General features: G+C 35.9%; 2 protein-coding genes across 2 annotated transcripts in view; both read left to right on the top strand.

Moving 5' to 3' along the window:
• The window catches only part of GTPBP10 (GTP binding protein 10), a 31695-nt gene extending 9606 nt beyond the window's left edge, over window positions 1–22089 (top strand). The window contains exons 5-10 of the mRNA XM_079151709.1: window positions 4474–4547; window positions 6005–6057; window positions 8283–8390; window positions 9033–9110; window positions 11711–11834; window positions 20781–22089. Coding sequence (XP_079007835.1) covers window positions 4474–4547; window positions 6005–6057; window positions 8283–8390; window positions 9033–9110; window positions 11711–11834; window positions 20781–21037 — 694 coding nt within the window. The 3' untranslated portion in view covers window positions 21038–22089. The remainder of the gene's footprint in view (window positions 1–4473; window positions 4548–6004; window positions 6058–8282; window positions 8391–9032; window positions 9111–11710; window positions 11835–20780) is intronic.
• LOC306668390 (NAD-dependent malic enzyme, mitochondrial-like) lies at window positions 1917–3860 on the top strand. The gene is given in 4 exon segments (XM_079151706.1): window positions 1917–2280; window positions 2282–2346; window positions 2348–2625; window positions 2628–3860. Coding segments are annotated over 4 exon segments (1749 nt in total). The 5' UTR covers window positions 1917–2064; the 3' UTR covers window positions 3818–3860.
• Window positions 22090–22950: the final 861 nt, after the last annotated feature.

Raw genomic sequence — 22950 nt, 5'->3', positions numbered from 1 at the left:
GAAATCAATAAATATCATTTACCATATCAACAGACTTAAAGTTAAGAATCACATGATTATTTCAATAGATGCAGAAAAAGCATTTGATAAAATACAGCACCCCTTCATGCTCAAAACACTAGAAAAAATAGGGATAGTGGGAACATTCCTTAACGTGGTAAAGGCCATCTACACTAAGCCCATGGCCAATATCATTCTAAATGGTGAAAAACTGAAAGCATTCCCCCTGAAAACTGGAACAAGGCAGGGATGCCCTCTTTCACCACTTCTATTCGACATCGTCCTTGAAACTCTAGCCAGAGCAATTAGACACACCAAAGAAATTAAAGGGCTACGAATAGGAAAAGAACTCAAACTATCCCTGTTCTCTGATGACATGATTATATATTTAGAGGAACCTGGAAACTCCACCAGAAAACTTTTAGAACTCATAAGTGAATTCAGTAAAGTAGCAGGTTACAAGATCAATGCTTATAAATCCAATGCATTTTTATACATAAGTGATGAATTTTCAGAAAGAGAAGTTAGGAAAACTACCCCATTCACAATAGGCTCCAAAAAAATAAAATATTTGGGAATCAATCTCACAAAAGAGGTGAAAGAGCTCTACAATGAGAACTACAGAACACTAAAGAAAGAAATTAAAGAACACCTTAGAAGATGGAAAGATCTCAAATGTTCTTGGATAGGCAGAATTAATATTGTCAAAATGGCCATACTACCAAAAGTGCTATACAGATTCAATGCAATTCCAATTAAAATCCCAATGACGTACTTGCATTTTTCTGAACTTAATTATGATAATATGAGGATATTGGAAAGAAATAGGCAAGTATAGTTAAAGATAATCGTGGACAAAAATGGGTACAATTTGCTGTTTTTCAGAGTTGTAAGAGCCTGGAAACAGGGTATGAGAAAATATTGTATTTCTAGGGGAACATAATCATTAAATCTCACATAATTCATTATATAAAGATTTTTTTATGAAGAAAATTGTTAAAGAGCTCCATTCTAGGGCTTATAAATTTTTATAGAATTTTTAAGTGCTATTACACCATTATTTCCTATAAAAGTTTGGCAGAGTTTTTGAAAGATTACTTTCCTCAAATTTGAGTGAAAACTGAAGGCATGGATTATTGCTGAATTTCTGATGCTCAGTATGCTGCCTGATTGATACAAAGTCAGTGATCAGTAAATATTTGTTGGTAGTTTATTGGAATTATGTGAGTAAAATTTACAAAAGAATCTTTTAAGTAACCCCCTTTCTTAGTACTTTATAAATACCTGGTAGACTTTTCTTGAGGGAATATAGCAATAAAATCAAAAACCTTTAAAATGAACATATAGTTTAATCCAGTATTTACTTACCTAAAAATTTGTCCCCAGAAAGATGTTAAAGATAGGTACAGTGTTTATAGATAAACACTGTGTTGTTTAAAGTTTTTAGAAAAAAAGTAGACAAATAATATACATTTGTTTGCAGAAAGATAAAAAGCAGTTTTTCTATTGATACCCTGACTCAGAAATGACTGTTAATGGTGTATACCTGCTATATACATATTTTTGCAATGTTATTTGCAAAAAATGTTAGTTGCAAAAAAATGGAGGCAATCTAAATGTCTCTCAATATGAAATAAAAAGTTAAGCTTCATCCTTGAAAAGTGCTCATATTGTTCACTTAAAAATTAGGCCAACCAAGTTTTTTGTTTTGTTTTAAATGAAGATTTTATAATTTCCAACTTAGGGAAAATCCAGGACAAAAGAGCATGTTAAGTGATAATTATGTAGATACCAGACTGGAAAATAAATTGTGAAGGATAAATGATCCAGTTTCTTTAAAAATAAATAGAAAAGGGGAAACAAGATGGAGGGAAAGTTTGTAACAAAACAGATTTAAGAGACATCATCAGAGTGCAAGCCAGAGATGGTGTAGGCTTCGGAAAGTCGGAGCGGAGGAGGGCCGGGCGATGCCCGGGCTGAGCATCGCGGAGTGGGCTGCAGGGCCGCGGCCTCTCCAGCCGAAGCACCACCTGTCGCCGGGTGAAACGTGTGGTGAAAGAAAAGATGTTTTCCTGGTTAAGAGCAGTTGCCACTCCTTGTTCAGTGGCATGTCGTCATTTGCACAGGAAAGAGAAAGGCAAGCCACTCATGTTGAATCCAAGAACAAACAAGGGAATGGCATTTACATTACAGGAACGACAAATGCTTGGTCTTCAAGGACTTTTACCTCCTAAAATAGAGACACAAGATATTCAAGCCTTACGATTCCATAAAAGCTTGAAAAAAAATGAATAGCCCTTTGGAAAAGTACATCTATATAATGGGAATACAAGAAAGAAATGAGAAACTTTTATAGAATACTACAAGATGATATTGAAAGTCTAATGCCAACTGTATATACACCAACAGTTGGTCTCGCCTGTTCCCAATATGGACACATCTTTAGAAGACCAAAGGGATTATTTATTTCAATCTCAGACAGAGGTCATGTTAGATCAATTGTGGATAACTGGCCAGAAAATCATGTTAAGGCTGTTGTGGTGACTGATGGGGAGAGAATTCTGGGTCTTGGAGATTTGGGCGTCTATGGAATGGGAATTCCAGTAGGAAAACTTTGCTTGTACACACTTGTGCAGGAATATGGCCTAATCGATGTCTACCTGTGTGTATTGATGTGGGAACTGATAATCAAGCACTCTTAAAGGATCCATTTTACATGGGCTTGTATCAGAAACGAGATCGTTCACAACTTTATGATGATCTGATTGATGAGTTTATGAAAGCAGTTACTGACAGATATGGCCGGAACACCCTTATTCAATTTGAAGACTTTGGAAATCATAATGTGTTTAGGTTCTTGAGAAAATATCGAAAAAAATATTGTACCTTCAATGATGATATTCAAGGAACAGCTTCAGTAGCTCTAGCAGGTCTTCTTGCAGCCCAAAAAGTTATTAGTAAACCAATCTCAGAACACAAGATTCTGTTTCTTGGAGCAGGAGAGGCTGCTCTTGGGATTGCAAATCTTATAGTTATGTCTATGGTAGAAAATAGCCTTTCGGAAGAAGAGGCACAAAAGAAAATCTGGATGTTTGACAAGTTTGGTTTATTAGTTAAGGGACGGAGTGCTAAAATAGATAGTAATCAGGAACCATTTGCTCACCCAGCCCCAGAAAGCATACCTGATACTTTTGAAGATGCAGTAAATATACTCAAGCCTTCAACTATAATTGGAGTTGCTGGTGCTGGCGGACTTTTTACTCCTGCTGTAATCAAAGCCATGGCCCGTATCAATGAAAGGCCTATAATATTTGCATTAAGCAATCCTACAACAAAGGCTGAGTGCACCCCTGAAGAAGCATATACACTTACAGAGGGAAGGTGTTTGTTTGCCAGTGGTAGTCCATTTGGGCCAGTGAAACTACAAGATGGGCGAGTCTTTACACCAGGTCAAGGAAACAATGTATATATTTTTCCAGGTGTCGCTTTAGCTGTTATCCTTTGTCAAACTCAACATATCAGTGATAATATTTTCCTAGAAGCTGCAAAGGCACTGACAAGTCAATTGACAGATGAAGAATTAGCTCAGGGAAGACTTTACCCACCACTTGCTAATATTCAGGAAGTTTCTATTAACATTGCTATTAAAGTTACAGAATACCTATATGCTAATAAAATGGCTTTCCGATACCCAGAACCTGAAGACAAGACAAAGTATATTAAAGAAAGAATATGGCGAAGTAAATATGATTCCTTGCTGCCAGATATGTATGAGTGGCCAGAATCTGCGTCAAGACTTCCCCAGATAACAGAATAGAGGCACTCACACCAATAAATATTTCCCATGCTTCAGGGACCCCTTTTTTGAGACAGAAAAAAAAAGAGAGAGACATCATCAGCTAATTGTAATGCACGGACCTTTTTGTGTCTGTTTAAACAAACTAAGTTTTAAAAATTGTATTGGCAATTTATTAATAGTTGCTGAAACCTAGATAATGGCTACGTGGGATTCATTATTCTTCTCTTTTGTTGTGTATGTTTGAAAAATGTTCATAAATGCAAAAACAAAATGAGTAATATTTTTTAGTGTTTGGCTAGAGATAGTGGATTGCCAGTCTTTTGAATTTATTTGTGATTTTCAGAGGTTTTTTAAATAATTAGAATAAATTATTTTAGTCTTTTAATTCTGAAACATTTTAAGTTTCTCTCATGAATTTATCTTTACCTTATTCATTAGTATATTTTGATTTCAAGTTTTATAGATTATGTTGGATATATGTTTTATCTCTTTTTTTAGTGTTGGGGATTGAACCCAGTGCCTTATATATGCTCCCCTCCAACTCCTATTATTTTACTTTTACTTCCAGAAATATTCAAGAAGTCTACTTCTTGAATCGTTGGGAATTCAGAGATAAGTAAGTATTAGTAATATTGATATATGTTGTGACATGTAATTATATTTACTCACTTTAGATTCCCAAATGCTGGAAAATCCTCTCTGCTAAGTCGAATTTCTCATGCAAAACCTGCAATTGCAGATTATGCATGTAAGTATAAATTGTGTATTTTATTGTGGGGAAATAAACTTTTAAAGGCTTAAGTTTTCTGAGTATAATAGGACAGCTTTGGTTTTCTGAGTATAAAACTTTTGTCATTTCAATCATATGTGTTTCTTATTTGAAATCTTAGACTCTCAGTAAAGTTTATTGTACTTGTTTTGTACTTTGTTGCATTTATTTCTCTGTTCATTTATTTGGTTTCCTTAGGATTTTGTAAGCTGCTTACACTTTATCAAACACTATAGTAGATATTAGGAAGGCAGAAGTGAATATTTTCATTTAGCAAGTATTGATTGCTAGGAACCTCATTAGGTTATGGGGTTATAAGGTTCTAACATTAGTTGCACTTAGACTAGTAAGGAAAGGTATACATATCACGAATAAACATACGGGAATGTAAAAGTGGTCAATGAAAGTGTGTAGGTGACTGCTTTAGATCTCCTTGAAGAAGTGTGATGCTCAGGTTGAGATAAGAATAATAATTATGAATTGATTAGTGAGAGGGATTAAAGGTGAAAGGGCCTTTAAACCAGAAGAAACAACTTGTATTCAGACTTATTAGTGGTAAGGAGATATGTGTGGCTAGAGAACATGAATTAAGGGAAAGAGGGAATGGAGATTAGGCTGGAGATTTGGATGCAGACCATATCACACAGACCATGTGGGCTATTTTTAATTTTGTTTAATATCTTATATGCTGTTGGAAGCCTTTAAGCAATGGATGAAGTTATTTGATTTATTTTTCAAGAAGTTCTCTCTGCCCCCTAGTATAGACATTAATTGGTGTGGGACATAGGTGGATCTAGAAAGAGTAGCTAGTAGGCTATTTTGGTAGCTAGATAAGATAGAATAAAAGCTTGGATTGAGAGTAGGAATGGAATATGATAGAATCTGTACCATTACTAAGTTAAAAAGACATACAGTGACATTAATCTGGAAATAAAATTAAGCCATTCTAAAATTAGACTCTGATGAAGAAGAGTTAATTTTGAACTAGATGCTATAAATTACACGACTCGTATTTATTGTCAATACGGTACAGGGCTCTTGAGGAGAGAGGAGGGAAAGCAAAAAATCAAAGAAAAGAGGTTAATGTAGGATTGGAAAGACTTAAGAAAAACCAAATGAGAAAGGACTAGGAAAATTTCACCCATGGACCCAGTGACAGAAACCTAAATTCTGAACCCTCAAACATCTTTACCATGTTCCTTTAAGCTTAATAGAAGACATTTGAGGTCCAATATTTAGATTAGGCTTATGCCTGTGCAGATTATAAGAATCTATGTTTATCCTTTTTCAAATATATTGTAAATGGCAAAGATAATTGTAATTTCCATTCAAATAGATTAGAAAAAATCTGAAACTGTTCACAGAAAAGCAATTTATTCTGTATAAAATGCTGAGACCATTTAAAGAGAGCTAGCCTTAATGTTTTTTCCTTTCAGTTACAACATTAAAGCCTGAACTTGGAAAGATTATGTACAATGATTTCACACAGGTGAGTGGGGGGCTTTTTTGTTTTTGTTTTAAGTAAAATGTTTTATTAGAAATGAGAAGAATTCATTTTGGTCCCAGGGTTTTGTGGTATTTGCCTGTTTCTGTGGTGTTAGGAGAAAAAAGTTAACATTTCATTTCATGAAAAGTGAAACTACAGTCAAATTAATTCTGCTCAGCACTGTCATAGTAAAATATTGTATAAGAATTTAATTTCTTTTTCTTCCAAATATTACAGCCAGTTTATTCCTACAGTATTATGTCTTCATCATGTCTTTCTTAATCTCTCTTCTCATTACAAGTCCTTACTTATTGCCATAGTAGATTACTGATCTGTGTTTCCTAACAGCACTTTCTAAAGTTCATGGAAATAACTTTATTCTAACTCTCTGTTTTGGGGGGAGAAAATTTTTAATAGCGGTTTTGAACTCATCTAGTTATTAAAATTTATTTTTCCTTTACAAGGAAGAACTGCAGATTTTCTTCATGCCCATGCAAAAGCCTGCATATGGTTGTTTATAGCAACCTTATTCATAATAACCAAAACTTGGAAACAACCAAGATACTTTTCATTATGGAATGGGTAAATGTTATATCTAAAAAGTAGAATATTCTGCTCCAAAAAATAAATGGGCTATCAAGCCATGAGAAGATATGGAAGAATCTTGAATGCCTATTACTAAGTGAAAGAAGCCAATCCGAAAGACTACATTCTCTGTGATTCCAACTTTATGACATTCTAGAAAGGGCAAAACTATAGAGAAAGCTAAAAGATCAGTGGTTCCCAGCGTTATGGAGGAAGTGGGGATGTATCAGCAGAACACAGCGAATTCTGTGCAGTGCAACAATTCTGTATGATACTATAAGGGTGGGTGTATTATATATTTATCAAAACCCATAAAATGCATACCACCAAGAATGAACCCTAATGTAAGTGTGGACTTCAGGTAAAATGAATATGTCAGTGGGGGTTCAAGTAATTCTCTGATGTAATTTGTAAGACATAAAACATTTAAATTCATTTTTAATATTGATAAAAAATAAAACTATTATAGAATATTGAATAAGTAAAATTATAGATACTATGTAGCATGACTATAGAGAACAATATTTAGAAGAAAAAGGAACATTGTTTATACTTTTTTTTTTGGTACCTGGGATTGAAACCAGGAGTGCTTAACTACTGAGCCACAGTAGTTAAGCCTGACCTTTTAATTTTTTTATTTTGAGACACAGGGTTTTTTGCTAAGTTGCTTGGGGCCTCATTAAGTTGCTGAGGCTGACTTTGAACTTGTAATTCTCCTGTCTCAGCCTCCCAAGCAGCTGGTATTATAGGTGTGTTGGGTTTCACCCGCTGTTAATATCTTATTTTAAAAGGAAATCAGTAGAGAATCTCTGAAGGAAATTTCAAGACATGAGATCTCTGTTGTTGATATTTCTTTGTCATATAATTGTAATTTCTTATAAGACTGAATTTTTTATCTACACTGAGCAGTGAATGTAGAGCATTGCTTCTCATTTCTTGTTGCACATTGAAGTTGTTTTCATGACCTAAGAACAACAATGATAAATGATGTTTGCAGAAATTTGAAACTAAATCTCTCATGGATAGGGGTCTGGCCATCTGTTGTTTATAGGAATTCCCTAAGTGATTATGAGTCATAGTTTGAAAAACAGTGTAGTGTGACAGTTAATAATTCTTCTCACCTTCAAAAGAAGTATAGAATTGCTATATTCTTTCACTTTATAAAAATAGTAATTCTGCTGGTATAATATGAACAGAAAAGAAAAAATGCTGCCATTTACAAATTGAATGTAAAACTTAAAACTAGAGAGCTATATTTAGTAAATATTTACTGAATTAATATCTTTGTAAGCTATAACAAATTCAGATTATAAAAGTTGAAATTCTGTGAGAAATCCGTTAGGAATGCAATTTATGAAATTATAGATTTATGTCACAAGTAATGTTGAATAAATGTTAAGCTAAACCCCAAAGTCTTTAGATTGTTAGATTAATAAGTTAAAATCAGACTTACATCTTTAAACAAGTTTTTGATTCTTAACATTCTTTGTTTTTTTGCTATAAATGTATCTTGGCTTTTCAAAGATGTATTGAAAATCATAAATTATGAATAGTTTGTGTCTGAAATATCATGAAAATTTTGGGATATAATTGAACTGTGGTTTTCTTTTTTTCCCCCCCATTAAATCATTAACTTTGTGTAGATATCTGTAGCTGATTTGCCGGGATTGATAGAAGGAGCACATATGAACAAAGGAATGGGCCACAAATTCCTCAAGCATATAGAAAGAACTAGACAACTGCTCTTTGTTGTAAGTCATATGCATACCATTGTGGTATTCTAATGTATAAAATTAGTTTTCCTAGAAATATTTTTACAAGTAATATTTAAGGATTATGTGCTGTGTAACTGCATTTTGGCCAGTGATGGACTACATGTATCATATGGTGGTCCCATAATATTATACTTTCTGATGACACCATAGCCATCTTGGTTTACGGAAGTACACTCTGTGATGTCCAGAGATGAAGTTACCTAATGATGCATTTCTTAGACTATACCTGTCATTAAGTGATACATAACTGTACTAGCATATTTCACTCTGTTAAGTCTGTTCAGATGTGGAACAAGTGCAGTAGATAATCTTGTTTGTAATATGAGTATGTAAGTGGCTTTGCTATTATATCAGATGTAAGTTTGGCCATACTTGTTGTGATTTAGTTCCTTAAGTTTTCTGGCATATTATTATGTAATATCTGTTTCATACTATGTTTGAGTGTTTAAGTGCTTAAGTTACATAGGAGATTGTCTGCATTTTATCAGAATAATTTCAGCAGTCTTGACAATTCATTTTCTGTTACTTATTTTGAATTATTATTTTTAGCTTATGAGAGTAAAACATTTCAAAACATAGAAATTATTCTTACGTTAAAGGCTCTCTCTCCTCTTTTAGGTGGATATTTCTGGATTTCAGCTTTCTTCCCAAACTCAGTATAGAACTGCCTTTGAAACCATAATACTGCTGACAAAAGTAGGTTTTCTGTTTTATTGTATTTTTCGTCTGATCTAATACATAGACTTATAACATAATAATTAGAATAAGTACATTCTCCTTTTTTGGGGGGGTGGATGACACAGGAAATTGAACCCAAGGTATTGCATGCACATGGTATGCAAGTACTCTGCCACTGAGCTACATCTCCAGCCTATACTCCACTTCTTTAAATATCTCTGTTAAGAATATTTGAACTTCTTCAGTGTAGTTTTTAAATATTCACCTGTTCTTCTAACTGTTGCCATGGATAAAACTCTTCCTGGTATCCCAAATCCCTGATATATATTTATTACATTTTATCTCACGTAAGCTTTGTTATATTGTCTATTTCTTTTTGAAACAATATGCATTCTTAGCTTCATGAATCATAATCTTCTGGTTTTATTTCTAACTAATGGACTATTTCTCATTCTCAAGCTACATTTTAGGTTCTTTTCTGCTCATCTTTTAGGGATTCATAAATACTAGGGAAGCACTCTACTACTGGGGTACATCCTAAGCCCTTTGCTCATCCTTAAAGTTAAAACATTATTCAGGGCCTAACCCTACTGTATAGTCTTACCCATTCTCATTTCAGTTATATTAATATACCAGTGACTGCCAAATCTATATCTGATATCTACATCTTTTGTTTGTACTTTAGACTATTGGAAATCTCTGATTGAATGCCTTATTAGCCACTCAAACTTTATATATATAAAACAGAATTCTTTTTTACTTGTTGCACCTTCATTCACCTCTAGAACTTTATTATGTAAGCCAGAAACCTGGGTGGTGTTCTGGATTCTGTCTTCTGTCTTCTTACCACCTGCATCAAGCTCTGTCAATTTTATATCCTAAATTTCTCTGAAAGCCATCCATGTACCTTTGGCCACACTTTTATAATCATCAGCCCCTCTCCCTGGAATATTGTATCTGGTCCTGTTTTGTCCCTCCAGCTTTTAGTTTTATTTCTCTGGATATGATACTTCTATTTTTAAATTTTTAAGAACTCCATACTGTCATCCATAATAGATAGAATAATTAAAATTCCCACCAACAGTGTATGGGGGTTCCTTTTTTTTTTAACATCCTCATTTACATTGAGGTTCTTTTGTCTTTTTGATAACTGCTATTCTAACGAGTATAAGGTAATATTGTAGTTTTAATTTTCATTGCTCTTAAGATTAAGCATATTGATCACTTTTCATATACCTGTCATGTGTATGTCTTCTTTTGAGGAGTCTCTATTTAGACCTAGTGCCCATTTTAATCAGATCTATGCTACCCAAAGCAAGCTATAGATTCAACACAATCCCTATCAAAATTCCAAGAGCAGTTTTTACAGAAATAGAAAAATCACAAAATTTTTAAGGAACCGTAGAAGACCCTGAACAAATTGAACAAAGCTAGAGGCTTTACACTACCTCATTTCAAGACTTACTACAAAGCTATATTAATTAAAACATCACAGTACTGACTTAAAAACATACATATAGATCAGTGGAACAGAATAGAGTCCAAAAATAAAACCATGCATTTATGGTCAACTGAACTTTGACAGAGATGCCAAGAACACAATGGAGAAAAGACAATCTCTTTAATGAATGGTGTTGGAAAACTGGATATCCACTTGCAGAGAAAGGAAATTTGACCCATATTTGTACACATCCCATGTAAAAAAGTCAAATCAAAATGGATTAAAGACTTAAAATAAGTATTTTTTTTCTTTTTTTTCCTTTTTTTGTCCTGGAAATTGAACCCAGGACCTCACACATTCTAGGCACGTGCTCTACCACTGAGTTGTAGATGTACCCCCTAATAAATGTCAAGACTTGGAACTCTAAAACTATTAGAAGAAAATATAGGGAGCAATGATTAGCATAGTGAAACAAAAGTGAAATTAGACGAATGGGATTGCCTCAAATAAACCTGTGTACAGCAAAGGAAACAATCAACATAATGAAGAGATGATCTTTACAAAAATAGGAGAAAATATTTGTAAACCACATAGCTGATAAGAGGTGGTTATACAGAACATAAGAATTCAGCTGAGCTTAGTGATTCCTTTAAGCCTAGCTACATGGGAGGCTGGAGCAGAAGAATTTTGAGTTTGAGGACAGCCTGGCCTCATAGCAAGACCCCATCTTAAAAAATAAGAAGGGAAAAAAAAAAAACCAATACATTTTAGGAACTCAGTAGCAAAACACCGACAAAGTTCTTAATATCTAAGAAACTATTGGCTAAAGCAGATCACCAAGATTTATTCCTAAGTATATTTACTTTTTCCAGAAATACTCAGATATAACATTTAATTGTCATTGGCTTATGAATTTTTCTCTGTGAAGGCCAGGTGCCTATACTTGGCTCTTGACATGCATCCACTGGCTCTGGAAAATCGCATGAGCTAATATACTGTCACATGACCTAACCAGAAGCATTTTCTAAATTATTTTGTTTTATGGTTGTTGGGATTTAGTGCATTTCAGTGATGTGAATGGGCTCTAGATTTCCCAGGTTATTAAAGACATTACCAAATACTTAATTTATATAAATACTATTATAAAATTATTTGGTTTTTCTCTTTTGATTTAAAGGAGTTAGAGTTGTACAAAGAGGAACTTCAGAGAAAACCTGCACTCCTGGCAGTTAATAAAATGGATTTGCCACATGCCCGAGATAAATTTCATGAATTGATAAATCAGCTCCAGAATCCTAAAGGCAAGTCCACTCATTGACTTAATTCCAACTTAATAAGTACTTAGTGTTTGTGGAGAATGTTAAGTGTTATAATCAGTGGAAAACAAAACTGCTAGTTTCTACTCTTAAAATCTGCATACTTGAAGAAAAATGCCATATGACACATTTAAATAATATTGTAACATAGTCATTATCAAGTTCCAGAATGTGTGATTTGGACAAGTTAGAGGAGACAAAAGAAAAGGAGGTTTACTTTGATCTAAAGATGTCAGACTTTATGAGGAAGTAATATTTAAACTGTTCCTTTCAATAGTTTGTGGGGATTTGGATAAAGGGAGGATAAAGTCAGCATTTACTTGTGAAATCTTTTACTTTATTTAACATATTTCACCAGCTCTAGAGCTTTTTTGCTCTACTATACCCTGAATTCAAGAACAGAGCTAATAGTTCTGAAATGGTAACTCCATAGATCTCTGAAGAATATTGGTTTTCTTTTTTTTTTTTTTTCTTTTTTTTTTTTTATTGTAAACAAATGGGATACACGTTGTTTCTCTGTTTGTACATGGCATAAAGGCATACCATTTGTGTAATCATAAATTTACATAGAGTAATGTTGTTTGATTCATTCTGTTATTTTTTCCCTTCCCCCCACCCCTCCCACCCCTCTTTACCCTCTATACAGTATTTACTTCCTCCATACTTGCCCCCCTCCCTAACCCTAACTCTAACCTTAACACTAACCCTTCCCTCCCCCCCATTATGTGTCATCCTCCACTTATTAGCGATATCATTCGTCCTTTGGCTTTTTGAGATTGGCTTATCTCACTTAGCATGATATTCTCCAATTTCATCCATTTGCCTGCAAATGCCATAATTTTATCATTCTTTATGGCTGAGTAATATTCCATTGTATATATATACCACAGTTTCTTTATCCACTCATCACCTGAAAGGCATCTAAGTTGGTTCCACAGTCTAGCTATTGTGAATTGAGCAGCTATGAACATTGATGTGGCTGTATCTCTGTAGTATGCTGATTTTAAGTCCTTTGGGTATAGGCCAAGGAGTGGGATAGCTGGGTCAAATGGAGGGTCCATTCCAAGTTTTCTAAGGAATCTCCACACTGCTTTCCAGAGTGGCTGCACTAATTTGCAGCCCCACCAGCAATGTATAAGTGTACCTTTCTCCCCACATCCTCGCCAACACCTGTTGTTGCTCGTATTCTTGATAATCGCCATTCTAATTGGGGTGAGATGGAATCTTAGGGTGGTTTTGATTTGCATTTCTCTTATTACTAGAGATGTTGAACATTTTTCCATATGTTTGTTGATTGCTTGTAGATCTTCTTCTGTGAAGTGTCTATTCATTTCCTTAGCCCATTTGTCGACTGGATTATTTGAATTCTTGGAGTAGAGTTTTTTGAGTTCTTTATAGATTCTGGAGATTAGTGCTCTATCTGAAGTATGATTGGCAAAGATATTCTCCCACTCTGTAGGCTCTTTCTTCGCATTGCTGATAGTTTCCTTTGCTGAGAGAAAGCTTTTTAGTTTGAATCTATCCCAGTGGTTGATTCTAGCTTTTATTTCTTGTGCTATGGGAGTCCTGTTAAGGAAGTCTGATCCTAGACCAACAAGGTGAAGATTTGGACCTACTTTTTCTTCTATAATCTGCAGGGTCTCTGGTCTGATTCCGAGGTCCTTAATCCATTTTGAGTTTAGTTTCGTGCATGGTGAGAGATATGGGTTTAGTTTCATTCTGTTGCATATGGATTTCCAATTCTCCCAGCACCATTTGTTGAAGAGGCTATCTTTTCTCCATTGCATATTTTTGGCACCTTTGTCTAGTATGAGAAAATTGTATTTATTTGGGTTTGTGTCCGTGTCCTCTATTCTGTACCATTGATCTACTTTTCTATTTTGGTACCAATACCATGCCGTTTTTGTTACTATTGCTTTGTAGTAGAGTTGAAGATCTGGTATTGCAATACCCCCTGTTTCACTCTTCCTGCTAAGGATTGCTTTAGCTATTCTGAGTTTCTTATTCTTCCAGATGAATTTCATAATTGCTTGCTCTATTTCTGTAAGGTACGTCATTGGGATTTTAATTGGAATTGCATTGAATTTGTATAGCACTTTAGGTAGTATGGCCATTTTGACAATATTAATTCTTCCTATCCAAGAACATGGAAGATCTTTCCATCTTCTAAGGTGTTCTTTAATTTCTTTCTTTAGTGTTGTATAGTTCTCATTGTGGAGGTCTTTCACCTATTTTGTGAGATTGATTCCCAAGTATTTTATTTTTTTCGAGGCTATTGTGAATGGGGTAGTTTTCCTAATTTCTCCTTCTGAAGATTCATCACTTATGTATAAAAATGCGTTGGATTTATGGGCATTGATCTTGTAACCTGCTACTTTACTGAATTTACTTATGAGTTCTAAGAGTTTCCTGGTGGAATTTCCAGGTTCCTCTAAATATATAATCATGTCATCAGCGAACAGGGAGTGTTTGAGTTCTTCTTTTCCAATTCGTATCCCTTTAATTTCTTTGGTTTGTCTAATTGCTCTGGCCAGAGTCTCAAGAACGATGTTGAATAGAAGTGGTGAAAGAGGGCATCCCTGCCTTGTTCCAGTTTTTAGGGGGAATGCTTTCAGTTTTTCACCATTTAGAATGATATTAGCCATGGGCTTAGCATAAATGGCCTTTACAATGTTAAGGAATGTTCCCACTATCCCTATTTTTTCTAGTGTTTTGAGCATGAAGGGGTGCTGTATTTTATCAAATGCTTTTTCTGCATCTATTGAAATAATCATGTGATTCTTGACTTTAAGTCTATTAATATGGTGAATTACGTTTATTGATTTCCTGATGTTGAACCAACCTTGCATCCCTGGGATGAATCCCACTTGATCAGGGTGCACTATCTTTTTAATATGTTTTTGTATGCGATTTGCTAAAATTTTGTTGAGAATTTTTGCGTCGATGTTCATTAAGGATATTGGTCTGAAATTTTCTTTCCTTGATGAGTCTCTGTCTGGTTTAGGTATCAGTGTGATATTGGCTTCATAGAATGAGTTTGGGAGGATTCCCTCCTCTTCTATTTTATGGAATACTTTGAGAAGTATTGGAATGAGCTCTTCTTGAAAGGTTTTGTAGAACTCGGCTGAGAACCCATCTGGTCCCGGACTTTTCTTTGTTGGTAGGCTTTTGATGACTTCTTCTATTTCAGTACTTGAAATTGGTCTATTTAAATTGTCTATGTCCTCCTGGTTCAGTTTAGGCAATTCATATGTCTCTAGAAACCTGTTGATGTCTTCGAAATTTTCTATTTTGTGGGAGTATAGATTTTCAAAATAGCTTCTAATTATGTTTTGTATTTCAATCCTGTCTGTTGTGATATTTCCTTGTTCATTCCGAATTTTAGTGATTTGGGTTTTCTCTCGTCTTCTCTTTGTTAGTGTGGCTAAAGGTTTATCAATTTTGTTTATTTTTTCAAAGAACCAACTATTTATTTTGTCAATTTTTTGTATTGATTCTTTTGTTTCAATTTCATTGATTTCAGCTCTGAGTTTAACTATTTCCTGTCTTCTACTACTTTTGGTGCTGTTCTGTTCTTCTTTTTCTAGGGCTTTGAGCTGTAGTGTTAGGTCGTTTATTTGTTGAGTTTTACTTCTTTTATTAAATGCGCTCCATGAAATAAATTTCCCTCTAAGTACTGCTTTCATAGTGTCCCAGAGATTTTGATATGATGTTTCTTTGTTCTCATTTACCTCTAAGAATTTTTTAATTTCCTTCCTAATATCTTCTGTTATCCATTCATCATATAATAGCATATTGTTTAATCTCCAGATGTTGGAATAGTTTCTGTGTTTTACTCTTTCATTTATTTCTAACTTCAATCCATTATGATCTGATAGAATACATGCTAGTGTCTCTATCTTCTTGTATTTGCTAACATTAGCTTTGTGGCATAATATATGGTCTATTTTAGAGAAGGATCCATGTGCTGCTGAGAAGAAAGTGTATTCGCTCTTGGTTGGATGGTATATTCTATAAATGTCCATTAAGTCTAAATTATTGATTATGTTATTGAGATCTATGGTTTCTTTGTTCAATTTTTGTTTGGAAGATCTGTCCAGTGGTGAGAGAGGCGTGTTAAAATCACCTAGTATTATTGTGTTATGGTCTATTTGGTTTCTGAAATTGAGAAGGATTTGTTTGACATACATGGATGAGCCACTGTTTGGGGCATAGATGTTTATGATTGTTATATCTTGCTGATTTATGCTTCCCTTAAGCAGTATGAAATGACCTTCTTTATCCCTTCTGACTAACTTTGGCTTGAAGTCCACATTATCGGAAATGAGGATGGACACTCCAGCTTTTCTGCTGAGTCCATGTGCATGGTATGTTTTTCCCCATCCTTTGACCTTTAGTCTATGGGTATCTTTTTCTATGAGGTGAGTCTCTTGTAGGCAACATATTGTTGGATCTTTCTTTTTGATCCAATCTGCCAGTCTATGTCTTTTGATTGATGAATTCAGGCCATTAACATTCAGGGTTATTATTGAGATATGATTTGGTTTCCCGGTCATTTGGTTCATTTTTTAAATTTTATTTATTTATTTGTTTGACACAACTTGTTTCCTCCTTTATTTGACAATTCCTTTAGGATAATTCCTCCCTTTGCTGATTTGCTTGTTTTTCATCTCTTCCTCATGGAATATTTTGCTGAGAATGTTCTGTAATGCTGGCTTTCTTTTTGTAAATTCTTTTAGCTTTTGTTTATCATGGAAGGATTTTATTTCATCGTCAAATTTGAAGGTAAGTTTTGCTGGGTATAAGATTCTTGGTTGGCATCCATTTTCTTTCAGGGCTTGAAAAATGTTGTTCCAGGCCCTTCTAGCTTTTAGGGTCTGGATTGAAAAATCTGCTGATATCCGTATTGGTTTCCCCCTGAATGTAATTTGGTTCTTTTCTCTCACAGCCTTTAAAATTCTGTCTTTATTTTGTATGTTAGGTATTTTCATTATAATGTGCCTTGGTGTGGGTCTGTTGTAATTTTGTGTATTTGGAGTCCTATAAGCCTCTTGAACTTGATTTTCCATTTCATTCTTCAGATTTGGGAAATTTTCTGATATTATTTCATTGAATAAATTGTTCATTCCTTTGGCTTGTTTCTCTAGGCCTTCCTCAATCCCAATAATTCTTATATTTGGCCTTTTCATGATATCCCATAGTTCTTGTAGATTCTGTTCATGATTTCTTACCATCTTCTCTGTTTGTTCAACTTTGTTTTCAAGGTGAAATATTTTGTCTTCAATGTCTGAGGTTCTGTCTTCCAGGTGTTCTATCCTATTGGATATGCTTTCTATGGAGTTCTTAATTTGGTTTATTGTTTCCTTCATGTCAAGGGTTTCTGTTTGGTTTTTTTTCAATATCTCTAACTCTTTATTGAAATGATCTTTTGCTTCCTGTATTTGTTCTTTTAATTGTCGATTGGTGCGATCATTCAATGCTTGCATTTGCTCTTTCATCGTTTGCTTCTCTGATCATTTTAATTATGTACATTCTGAACTCCTTTTCTGTCATTTCTGCCATGCTGTCATTGGGTTTTATTGATGTAACATCTAGATTTGTTTGGGGCATTTTCTTTCCTTGTTTTCTCATGTTGTTCAGGTATCAGTGGACCGCTGAGATAATGCAGATTTTCTCTATTGACTTACAATGTCCCTGAAGATTTCTATATATATCCCCCCTTATCCTTCAGTAGGCTGAAGTCTTGGAGGAAGTTGATAATGCGGTGCTCCACAAGGAAGCTGCCTCTGTAGGAGTGGTGGCCTTCAGGTGGGGTATAATCCCTGCTAGTGGGCAGAGGTGCCTCCACTTGTTGACCAATGGTCATCCAAAGGGGACCTAGGCTGCGGACTGAGGCAAGGCCTGTTTGGGCCTGAGTCTCTGGTTTTACCGTCCTTGTGGGGAAACCTTACCCGGCAGGGAAGACTCACCCGGTGGGGAGGTCTCGCTGGTCAGTTCCCTCCTAGAGGTTCCCCTCAATTTACAGCTACCGCCTGGGCTGGGCTGCCTTCCTCTGCAAAGTTCCCAGGGGCCCGGCCCTACCTCCTGGGCCTGGGAGCCTCACCCTTTGCAGATGAATCTCCTTAGGCTGCCCCTCCTCAGAGAATCTGCCCGCAGGCCTGGAACCTTCGCTCCGCCCGAAGCCTGTCTCTGTGCGGCTCTTCCACCAAGAAGCCTCCTAGATCCTGGGACCCTCCTCTGCACCTAATCACCTGGCTATGCGGCCCCTCCTCTGAGCAGCCACGTAGGGCCCCGTACAATCACTCTGAGTCCCAGAGACCCGCCACACGCCTCTTCCTCCAGACAGCCGCCCAGTATTCCGGTGCGGTCACTAGGAGTCCAAGAAACTCACTGAGTGCCTCCACCTCCCACCAACCACCCGTAGCCCTGGGCAATCAATCACTCCGAGTCGAAGTGACCCTCCCCGTTCCTCCTCCTTCTCCAGATAACCCCCCGTGTGTTCAGGAGCGGTTGCTCTGAGTGGTTCTGAATCCACGTGACCCGCTGCACGGGTCCTCTGGGCAACCGCCCAGAGCTCTAGTGTGGCCAGTCAAGACCAAGCGACCCACCACGCTTCCCCTCCAGGCAGCCCCCCTGTGTTCAGGAGCTGTGACTTTAAGTCCAAACAACTCACCACTCGCCTTCTCCTCTGAGCAGCCGCCTGGAGCTCCAATGCAGTCACTGCGAGTCCAAAGGACCCGCCGCGCTCCTCCTCCTCCTCCTCTTCCTACTCCTCCGGGCAGGCCCTGGTATTCAGAAGTGGTCTGAGTCCAAACAGCTCGCCACGCAGCCCCTCCTCTGGCAACCGCCTGTAGCTCTGGTGTAGTCACTCCGAATCCAAGTAGCCACGCTCCTCTTCCTCCTCCTCGTCCTCAGGGCAGGCCCCGGTGTTCAGAAGCGGTCGCTCAGAGTCCAAACAGCTCGCTGCGCGGCTTCTCCTCTGGCAACCGCCTGTAGCTCTGGTGCAGTCACTCCGAATCCAAGCGGCACGCTCCTCCTCCTCCTCCTCAGGGCAGGCCCCGGTGTTCTGAGTCCACACAGCTCTCCTCGCCACTCCTCCCCTGGGCAGCCGCCGGAGCCCCAGTGTTTGCTCCGAGTCCCAGCGCTGTGCCGAGCGGCCTCCTTTACGGTGCTCCCAGTTGTCCGCGTTCACTGCTCCAGCGGGGGGAGTGGTGTCTCGCCGGCAGCTCTACTTCACCAAGTTTCCTGCGTTCCGGGACCACCGTCCCATCCGGGACGCCTTCCCAACGAGTGAGAGTCACCCGGCTGCTTTGAGTTGGTCCCAAGTGTCTCAATGTCTCCTCTTTTGAATCCTGAGTCCTGGAGCAACATGAAATGCAGCCACCCTCTAGGCCGCCATCTTGAAACCTCTCAGAATATTGGTTTTCTAAAAAGAACTTGAGTGTACCTTTGTAGAACACCCTATCCTATGGTGATGATACTTTGGATTTCCTGAGTAGAGGGGAAGTGAGGTGCATGGTAAGTGGTCAACATATTTTTAAATGGTTTTTCTCTGAGTTTTTATCTGAAATAACAATTGGAAAAAATAGATTATAGTGTATTAGAACTAGCAGACAGCACTAGAAAGTTCTTTCTCTTCTCTCAAAAAACTTTACCCTGTGTAAATTACAAAAATCTTTACCCTGTGTAATTTAATGTGGCGCTGTCCTTGAGTTAATCAGTTCCTCGTGAGATACAAATATTCTGGCTGGGGTTGTGGCTAAGTGGTGGAGTGCTTGCCTAGCATGTGTGAGGCGCTGGGTTCAATTCTCAGCACCACATAAAAATAAATGAATGAAATAAAGGTCTAGGGCTGGGGAGATAGCTCAGTTGGTAGAGCGCTTGCCTCGCAAGTACAAGGCCCTGGGTTCAATCACCAGCACCAATAAATAAATAAATAAATAAATAAATAACTATGTTGATCTAAAACAAATTTTTAAAAAGATATAAATATTCTCTAATATTTTTAAATGTCTTCATTCCTTAATGCCATTCACTTTATAAGGTAATTAGTTTTTTTCCTAGTTAGTCTTATAGAAAAGGGAATTTTCAGGGGTGGTTAAGGTGATTTAAGAGTTTGTAGCTATGCTGGACCATTATAATTCTTTTTTTCTTTTCTTTTCTCTTCTTTTTATTTTTTGTGGACCAAAGTAATTCTTAAATTGGTCCCTCTGAACTTTCTTGGAGGCTTAGGAATCTCAAAAACCAAACTCCATGTTGGCTTGTCTAATCTCTTTCAGTTTAACCTTTCTAGTTCATATCATTGTTAACCCATCCAACAGTATGCTGTTTGCCACTTCCCATTGCCATGGTGGCAGGGAAAAGGAAAAAGGAACATAAGATCTATTAGCCCCTGTTAGAGTGATAGATTAAACTAATCTGAAATGATCCTTTGAACTTTCCGTGTTCCCTCTTCAGCTTAAGTATGAATCCTAGCATCAGTAATGATAAACTTATATTTTGAGGAAGGGAAAGGTCACCTGTGTACTAAAGGCCAGCTAGAATGTCATATTATATAAATAACATTATTATTTTTACAGAAACTTTTTTGAGTTTCTCTGTTGCCTCACTTTATTGATTCTCCCACAAAAGCAAATTTTATTACTTCTGTAAATGTATTGAGTTCACAATTCATCTTTTATTTATTTATTCTTAGTTTGGTTGAAAATACATTCATCCAACAAATATTTACTAAACACCTAACATGTGCCAAAACATTAATCATTGTCATAAGTAAAATTCAAAGGTTTCTGAGAGCTTATTAGAGGAGTAAAAAGGAATTTAAAATGCTAAGTTTTTGGTTCCCAGCTTCACAAATCAAATCTCTAACATAGTTTTGGTTTACATTCAAAGACAGTGGATATCCCCTTAGCTCTATGTTCTTTGTTTCAGATTTCTTGCATTTATTTGAAAATCAAATGATTCCAGAGAGGAATATGAAGTTCCAGCATATCATCCCCATCTCTACGATTACTGGAGAAGGAATTGAAGAATTAAAAAACTATATAAGAAAATCACTGGATGAACATGCCAACCAGGAAAATGAAGTACATTTTAAGAAACAGTTGCATAATTTAAGAATTTCTAATACAATATCTTACAGTAAGCCACCATCAAAGCATGTTGTCACTAGTTCTGGGAAGAACTAGTAAATCTAGTAAAAACAGTATTAATTGAATATTATTGTGTCCCAAGAAAGAAGGAAATCATGTCATTTGTGATAACATGGATGAATCTCTAATACATTACATTAAGAAAAATAAGCTAGACACAAAATGACAAATGCATAGTTATCATTTATATGTGGAATTTAAAAAACTTGAACTTATTGAAGCAGAGTAAATTGGTGGCTACCAGGGAATGGGGAGATGGAGGTTAAGGAGATGTTACAAATTTTCAGTTAGTATGAGGAGATTTGTAACAGGTTGGTGTCCATAGTTATAATAATGTATCCTGTTTTGAAAGTTGGTAAGAAAGTAGGTTTTAAGTGTTCTCACCACAATAAAAGAAATATGTGAATTAGCTTAATTGAGCTATTCCAGTGTATTCATACTTTAAAATATCATGCTATACATGATAAATATGATATGTCAGTTTACAAAATGGTATTGAAATCTTATTAATTTGAAAACTTTGCCACACTTTTTTTAAGCATTATTACTAACCTTCTGATATATGTACCATCATTCAACTGTATGTACCCTTTTAAGTTATCATTTTGTAGTTAAGTCTACCAATAGTAAAAAAATAACTGAGAGCTAAAAATTGTATTTTACAAATTAATGATCAGTCTAACTGTAGTAACACTCTCGCGCATTCTTTTACTTGTGATATTCCTATTGAGATTTTTTTTTTAATCATATGAGATTCCCTAGATTATTATTAGAATGGGCAATTAGAACTTGCTTCTTTGTTTTTGGATCTGTCATCTACTGGTTGCATCAAAAATAGTTCTCTTGTGGAAAATCTCAAAACCTTAAGTTTGAATATATGTTCAGTGATATTAACAGTCACCAAAAATATGTGACTTGAGCTTTCATAAGATTTTTTTTTTTTAAGATTTTTTCCAAATTATAATGAGTACATTTCCCTCCTTTGGAGGGGATTGCTTTGTATGTCTCATTTTCTTTTGTCCTTATCTGTTTGTCTATTTTCATATTTTAGTAAAGAGAATAACTAGGAAGTATACATTTAAAACAATTATCAATTTTTAAGAGTTTATAATTTCTAAATTCTGCTTGAGTGTTTAAAAAATACTTAGAAATTTTTCCTTTAAATGAGTTTTATTATGTAAATAAATTATGTATTATGTACATAAAATGTATATATCTATTATAAATTCAAACAGTGCACAAGCATATAAAGTAAAAACCCTTCCCTTCTTTCTGCATGAGGCACATAGAAAGTCACTGTTAATAGTTTTATGTTCTTGTAGAAATGTTTTATGAATATATTTTTTACCCAGATGAGTTCATTATATAAATTTTCTCCAACTTTTACTTTTTGACAAAATAGTAACAAGTTAATGAGCTTTGAAAAAGCTCTTTTTAATTTTTAGAAATTATTTGGGAATTTAATGCTTAGTAAAGTCTACATATAGCTAGTCATCCTTTTGTAAAGAATTGAATAAAAGAGCTGGGGATACAGCTCAGTGGTAGAGCACTTGCACTTGCTTAGCAGGCACAAGGTTCTAGTTCAGTCCCCAGTACTAAAAAAAAGTGTATTGTTTTGGATTTAAAACTAATTCTGATTTGCCACTGAATGATTTTTTACAAGTATCATTTCACTTTTATTTGTTTTATTTTCTATTTCCCACTCTTACTTCACTTTCTGTTCCCTCGACTGGCTTTTCTTCTTTTTCTTCATCACACAGGTATTTACTGAGCATTTCTCATGTACCAAGCACTGTGCAGGGTGCTCTTTGTACATGGTGAAGACAACAGACAGGAACTGCTGCCCTTATTATAGTCACATTCCATAGCAGAAACTGTGGGGCATTGGAATGGCCCAGTTCACTTTTCAATAAAGGAATATGGGTAGGGAAAAGCATTTGGAATTCATG

This window comes from Sciurus vulgaris, assembly GCF_902686455.1.
Source record: "Sciurus vulgaris genome assembly, chromosome: 8".
Taxonomy (NCBI): domain Eukaryota; kingdom Metazoa; phylum Chordata; class Mammalia; order Rodentia; family Sciuridae; genus Sciurus; species Sciurus vulgaris.
This window is presented reverse-complemented; position numbering and strand designations above follow the sequence as displayed.